Source organism: Mytilus galloprovincialis, chromosome 6 (genome assembly GCF_965363235.1).
Source record: "Mytilus galloprovincialis chromosome 6, xbMytGall1.hap1.1, whole genome shotgun sequence".
NCBI lineage: Eukaryota > Metazoa > Mollusca > Bivalvia > Mytilida > Mytilidae > Mytilus > Mytilus galloprovincialis.
The window spans coordinates 70,931,198-70,938,810 of record NC_134843.1 but is presented as its reverse complement, the minus strand read 5'-3'; the positions used below and the strand labels follow the sequence as shown (position 1 = coordinate 70,938,810).

The following is a 7,613-nucleotide window of genomic DNA, read 5'->3' as shown; positions in this document are numbered from 1 at the left end:
TGAAGTTTGGGGAAATCACAAATGTGATGATATCGAACAAGTTCAAATGAAATTCTTAAAACGTATATTAAAGGTGAAAGCATCTACTGTTAATTATATGGTTTATTGTGAGTTGGGACGATACCCTATGTTTATAGAAAGATATTGTCGAATGTTAAAATATTGGTTAAAGCTATTATGTACTGATAACTGTATTCTTAAATGTTGTTATGAAGAAATGCTCGAGAGATGTAATAAAAAACCAAACGACAAATATAACTGGGCCTGTCGAATTAGAGACATATTATACATGTATGGGTTCCAGGATATTTGGTTATATCAGGGTGTAAAAAATGTGAATTTGTTTTTAAGTGAATTCAAAGATAGAGTAAAGGGTAGATTTCATAGTGAAATGAACTCATTTTTTGAAGACTCGCCAAAATGTATGTTGTATAGATATGTATTTGACCCCAACATGTTACAATTTTATTTAGATCATGCTGTAAATTATATTTATAAACCATTTATTTGTAAATATCGCATATCTGCTCACTGTTTGAATATAGAAACTGGTCGATTTTATAATATCGAGAGACATCATAGACTTTGTAATATGTGTGATAAACAATTAATTGAGGATGAATATCATTTTATTTTAGTATGTGAAAAGTATAATGAACTTCGAAAGAAATTTATCAAACCTTATTATTGGAGAAAACCTTCTAATTTTAAACTCATACAACTACTATCTGTTCATAATGTAAAGGAACTTAACAATTTAGGGAAGTTTTTATTTCTGGCCGAGAAGGCACGTATTTAATTTAATCATTATAAATGCTTAATATGTGTTATGTTTTATCATACTCTGCTGTACTGTTATATGGGTATACCTACTTATATGATTTTTTGTCTAATTGTTTAAATTTAAATGTAAATATATTTCACTGATGTAATTGAATATTTGTAATATTTATATTCTATAAGCTGTATTGCTTACGAATAAAAGATTATTATTATAAACCTTCATCTTAATGCTGATTTTAGTTCTTCATCTTCATCATGATTTTAGTTCTTCGTCTTAATGATGATTATAGTTCTTCATCATCATGGTGATTGTAGTTTTTCATCTTTTTGATGATTGTAGTTCTTCATCTTCATGATGACTGTAGTTCTTCATTTTAATGACAATTTTAGTCCTTCATCGTAATTCATCTTAATGATGATTTTAGATCTTCGTCCTTATGATGACTGTAGTTCTTCATCTTCATGATGACTGTATAGTTCTTCATCTCCATGATAATTGTAGTTCTTCATTTTAATAATAATTTTAGTTCTTCATCGTAATGAGGATTTTAGTTCTGCATTTTAATGATGATTTTAGATTTTCATTTTAATGATAGAGTGGGATGCTCATTTTCGCCATATCTTTCCATGTTTTCTTCAGTTTATGTTCAGGTCTTTATGTTTTTGAAGTGTACTGATATTTCTAAATGAAGATAACTTCAAGTGCAAATTATTCTTAGCTTGAAAACGTGTTTGTTTTGAGACAAATCATCTGAAAAGTGTGATTAAAGGGTGTTTGAAATTATTACACTTAATTTTAACTTTAGTTTTCTATTTCAATAATACTTTATTGCAAAAAAGGAGAAATGGATCAGACACAGGCTTTTCAACTTGGTAACGTCTTCTCTTGGGTTTTCTTTCTTTCCGAGTTCTAACGTTATGTCCTTATTTTAGTTACCTGTAAAATATAGGATAGTTTTATAAACTAATATTTAAAATTTCTTTTATTCTATAATATTTCCTACGTATCATCTGGCCATTCATCCATGAAACTTCTATACAATAGAACTTCCTTGTCTACTATTACTTTACGTAATATTGTATTGAACACTAAAAGTAAAGAACTTGCACAAGGAAGTGGGAAATCCAAATCATAAGACGACATTTGTAGACATCAAAATCGTAAGTAAATATTTAGTAGTCAAATATAATCATCAGTCTTTCTTCTGATTTTTCTTCTTTTCTTCCGTCGGTAACTTGAAGTATTTTTTTACGATGAATAAAATGTACCAGAGAGGTGAAAGATACCAGAAGGACATTCAAACTTATAGATAGAAAACAAACTGACAACGCCATGGTTAAAATAGACAAACAAACAAACAATAGTACACAAGACACAACTTAGAACACTAAAGACTAAAAAATCGTGACGAACCCCACCAAAAACTGGGAATTATCTCAGGTGCTCTGGACGGACAATTATAAATTTACTCGAAACGGCTTAACAATGACCAAATATATTACCGTAATATGATCAGCTGTAAAAGATACCGGCATGATTTTAAAATATATGACTATTCAATGCCGTAAATGTCAGTTGGAATAGAAATATCAGTTTAGTCTGGAAAACCATCTGGCAATTGTCGAAATGAAGTTGTGGAATAATCGCGTTGTTAAGGATCATGTGTTTATTGTGCACTTTAAAACAACAAATTATGTTCTAGGAATTTGTTCCGTGTACCATAATTTTTATATTTGTAAATGTGAAAAACAAACTTTAAGCAATGCATTCGAACATTTATTTACATACTTTTTCCAATACTCATGATACATTAGATACAAACTATATTTCAACAGCGTTATTACATTGTAATAGCGGTATATCTTACGATTTATGATAATTAATTTAATTATTCAAAATCACCAATAACAAATCTTTGTTTTTAAAACAAATAAGTTCTCAACTACCAACTTTATGATGATGTGTATAGCCATTATATCATTTAAAATAATACATGTTTTACCCTTCCAGAGAATAATACATGTTTTACCCTTCCAGAGCAAAATGTTGAAAAGTTTCGTTCTTGTGTGTTGTCTAATTACTGGACTTATTACGGCGTTAGCGGAAGCTGGACTTGTCAAGGAAATGGAACAACATAGCATTATAAATTCTGACCACAAAACTGACCACGCTGACGACAAAACTGGTACCACTGAACCGAAATCTGGCCACGCTATATCTTGTGGACCACGTAAGACCACGTGACATGTTTAACATTAATATATAGAAATATTATTTTCACACACCGACCGTTCAAGACCCTCACGGATAGTCAATGTCGTTAATAACAACCTTCATCATTCAGAATACTCATACAAATGAGATGTGATGTGATTGCAAATGAGACACTAACACACCAGGGACAAACCGGACGAGGATGTAAACAACTATATATAGGGCTCTATACGGCCTTCAACAATGAGCAAAACCAAAACATTTATGGTTATATAAAATAAGGAGATGTGGTATGATCAGAGTAAAAGAGTTGTACTACATAATTAAAATGTATGGAGTCTTTTGTATGATAAAGTCATTTTATTTTTACATTCTCTTCTTTAAAAGTTAGATTCTGAACAGCTTTGTAGCCGAAATTTTCCCACAATTAGTCGATTTCATGTGTAGTTGAGTTTTTTTTTTTTTTTTTTTTTTATTATTGTTTTGTTTTTTAATGTTGTAACTGTATTTTGCAGCTGATTCCAAAATAAATGTAACATGGAGTCCAATATCTCCGAAATCTGGAGACGTTCTGTCACTTTACTTTGATTTTACATTTAGTAAGTATAAATTGAAATTTACATAAATATTCAATCGATAGAGGTTTTCAATGGTACCATATTGTTACTCAGGTTACATAGACATATAAGAACGATAAAAAGTAAGACAATATAAATAAACTATACCTCAATCGTGTGAAGGATTATATTTTATTTCGGATTATTCACCCTCAAACGGCTTATATATTTCTCAAACAAACCGACTCCAATGGCAAGAATCCATGCACTATGAAGTCCTACACCACTCATTTGTAAAGCATTTATGCGAAAAAATAATGTTTGATTGATTGCTTTTTAGTGTTTAACGCAACCTTTAACTCCTTTCGTATATCATGATGGTAAGATTTTATTTAACATTTAACCAGTGATCGTACTACACGTACATCCACCTATACCTCTAAAATAATTTGAATAAAATATTATTCAACCACACAATGCTATATCAGTGGGGATCCAGAACTTTTCCTATGGGGGGGGGGGGGGCGCTGACTGACCTAAGAGGGGGCCCGCTCCAATCATGCTTCAATGATTCCCTATATAATCAACCAAATTTTGCCCCCCCCCCTGGATCCGCCTATGTATATATTAGCCAAAACTGTTATAATCATTAACTTACATAATGTTTTCCATATGCCAACAATGTACATTTTAATCACCAATAACATGTTATTCACAAAAAGATTGCAATTCATAATTGTTATTCATGAACAACTTTTTATTCACCAAAACAGTGCTATTCATAATTGTTAATTCATAAACAACTTTTTATTCACCAAAACAGTGCTATTCATAATTGTTATTCATTAAGAACTTTTTATTCACCAAAACAGTGCTATTCATAATTGTTATTCATTAAGAACTTTTTATTCACCAAAACAGTGCTATTCATAATTATTATTTATAAACAACATGTTATTCACCAAAAAGTGCTATTCATTATTCCACAATGTAATTATTTGTCACCAACAATATAATATTCATCTCCACCGCAAAGAAGCTGTCTTACTACGCAATAAAATCTTGACACACTTCTCAAATAAGAGTTCAAACTGCTAGCTTTTACTATACACGTTACATTGTACATGCATCCAAGAAGGTTAGTCTCATAAAAAAATCATCAAAGATATTATGAATGACGGTGGTGTATATGACTTTCTTAAAAATTATTGAAAAGGTAACATTTCACATAGTTGCAGTTGATTTTATGATTGCACGGCTGATGGTAACACGAACGTTACCTTGCATGTTGAAATACAACCCTCGATCTGCATTGTTCAAAGTATTGCCCGTCTATTTCGTCCTTCATAGTAACTGTCTGTTCTTGTCATGCTACAGGTAATGGGTGAATTTTTTGACAGCTAAATGTATCGTTAACACATGCTCATTATTCTTTTATCAAATTTAAGATGAAGAATTCACAAATGGTATTTACTCTCTTAAATGGTACTCACGCCTCGACATGAGCACTCCGTGGAGAGAGGCTACTGGGATTTCTAGTCGAATTAAGTGTGAAGATGTAGAAGAATATCTAAAGGCATCAGATGTCAATACAAAACAGACACCAACTAAATGTCCATTCCAAAAAGGAGGTATGTTTTTCTCGTCTTTCATCAACTGATAGTAAACAATTTGAAGGCTTGATTGAAATTTTATGTCTTGATTAAACTTTTAAAATATGTGCACAAATCAAGATTCCATCCCATTAGTTAGGATGCCATAACCACTGTCTGTTCAACTGGTGAGTGTTATGTAGACAAGTTCAAAGCGGAAGACAATGTGCCCCCTTTACAACAAGTAGTAATATTAATAAGATTAAAAAGAATTTTTATTATTATTATAAAGGATAATTAATATTTACCTTATAATTAAAAATTTATGAAACAAAAAAAAACTCAAAATGTATCTTGATTATCTTAACCTCTTTTTATTTGTCTTTATATATGATGATACTCAGTAAGTTAGTAAATCAATTACTTGATTGTATAGACGTTTTTCTTACATGTATTTTGAATATTTCACATTACCAAACTATTGTCCTTTTTCGGTATCTGTTTGTAATTGTATATTTTCAGAAAAAATTGTGGGCAGCACTGAATTCACAGACATGAAGGAGATACCATTTGTAAGCATAAAATATTTCTGTAGCACACGTGTTTGATAGCACTTTAAGTGTCATTTATCCGAATCACCGAACCTGTTTCGTAATTAAAATTACTAAAAGTAAACATCAATAATACTTATTTCCTAACAAATCACGTGTGTATCTTTAATATATTTTGAAGTCGTTGATTGATTGATTGGTTAGAATAATTGATTGATTTGTGGATCAATTGATTGATTGATTCATTCATTCATTCATTTTGGTTAACGCCAAAGCAACACAAAATAAAATATCAATGCAATAAACATTAAAAACATGGATGCGTCACAATGTCGAAATTGTTTTTACTTGTGTATTTTGCTTACTCAATAATATTTCGATATTGAATTTAAGAATATCACTGCATTCAATTTAATTTGAAGTAAGAGTGTGTATTTCATTATTATATTTTAGGGCTATAATTCTTTGGTGATTAGCATGAAAAATCAGAACGGACATGTAACTGCTTGTGGAAATGCAACAATATTTCTACAGATTCCTGATTACGACGATGACGATGAATAGATAATGTGTGCTTCTATACAGAACATCGATATACCATATTAATACATTACTTTAAAACATATATTATAATTTTATCCCGCGAACAGCAAGCTATTACATGAATAACAGATATACAAATAACTAATGTTTCCTGGTATATGTTATTTCTGTATTTAACCACTGCTTTTTGTGGAAAATTAATCATAAAATATGAATGTCTTTAAATTTATTTAAAAGTCAATAATTTCATTTTGGATGAACGCGTCTTCTGATTGGCTGACGTTATTTTATAATCAGCACATAAACATAATTTAGTCTTGTGACTGTGACGTCATCAACGTTTTTTCATGGTTTTCTACGATTTAAAATGGAATTTAAAATTAAATTATAAGAAATGACTGTAATATTTTTTTTGTCTATTCGAAATAACATAAAAACTGTGGTGTACACTGTTAAATAACCCGCTATAGTATACGCGCGTTATTCAGTGTGCACCAATTTTTTTATGTTATTTCTTCATAGACAGAAAAATATAATAAAGTCATTCCTTAATTGTTAAAAACAACAAATCTGCAAGGTTTCCTTTACTATCTACGAGGAAACAATTTCCTGAGACAAAGTTAAGCTTCCAGTTTGAAAACAATAGAAACCCTGAAATTTGCAAACATTTTTACATTTTGAATATGACTAATTTTCCCCAAAGATATTCACAAGTGAAAAATTAAATAAAATTGACATTATATAACATGCAATGTTTGAGATTAAAATATGATATTCGAATGAACAATTTAGAATATAGTGGTCTTTTCCTGTTTGAAGAAACGAAACAGGGGGAAACTAAGACGGATCTCTTTTATTCCTGTTTTAAAGCAAGATTAGTATAAATAAATTTAAAGTATTTCTAACGTGTGAAAATATTGAATATATACACATTTCACGCAATATATAATAATTATCTATTGTTCAAAAAAATAATTGTTAACATGTTCATTTTTATCATATGCACCAGCATTGTATTGTAATTGTATATTTTAATACTCCTCAGTAACAGATTGTCATTGAAAATAAATGTATAGTAATAAATTTTGATTTTTTTTTTTTAACTATTTGACGAACGTCACTTTGCGAAAGGTTGTGACTTTTGGACTGATGTACGTTTTGGGATGGTGTATGAGGTTTCAATGATTGTTCACTGAGGGTTTTTTTTCGTTTCTTAAATTTCCCCAATTATTTTTAAATAAAATGCATGAAATGACTGGCTTTCAGCTGCTTCTACATTTTTACCTCTAATTCAAAATTTAAAAAAAACGTCGTACCTCGCGATCGTGTTTGCTAATAACCCTAATTTTTGTTATTGTTATATTATATGTTT

At 30.0% G+C, this 7,613-nt stretch overlaps 1 protein-coding gene across 2 annotated transcripts; it reads left to right on the top strand.

Annotated features, from left to right (window-relative positions):
* The first annotated feature begins 1,859 nt into the window (after positions 1-1,859).
* Positions 1,860-6,325, top strand: LOC143080224 (uncharacterized). 2 transcript variants are annotated; one of them, XM_076255952.1, is made up of 6 exons: positions 1,860-1,944; positions 2,822-3,014; positions 3,514-3,597; positions 5,004-5,186; positions 5,670-5,719; positions 6,152-6,325. In XM_076255952.1, the coding sequence occupies exons 2-6, from the start codon at positions 2,828-2,830 to the stop codon at positions 6,260-6,262; spliced, it is 615 nt and encodes a 204-aa protein (XP_076112067.1). In that variant the 5' UTR covers positions 1,860-1,944; positions 2,822-2,827; the 3' UTR covers positions 6,263-6,325. The 2 variants fall into 2 exon arrangements, with proteins under 2 accessions (XP_076112067.1, XP_076112068.1); XM_076255953.1 differs by lacking the exon at positions 3,514-3,597.
* The last annotated feature ends 1,288 nt before the right edge of the window (positions 6,326-7,613 follow it).

Excerpts from the sequence above, each read along its gene's own strand:
- LOC143080224 (XM_076255952.1), top strand. The coding sequence starts at position 2,828 with ATGTTGAAAAGTTTCGTTCTTGTGTGTTGTCTAATTACTGGACTTATT. Across the intron at positions 3,598-5,003 it reads TTACTTTGATTTTACATTTA|ATGAAGAATTCACAAATGGT; the intron begins GTAAGTATAAAT and ends ATCAAATTTAAG. Across the intron at positions 5,720-6,151 it reads ACATGAAGGAGATACCATTT|GGCTATAATTCTTTGGTGAT; the intron begins GTAAGCATAAAA and ends ATTATATTTTAG.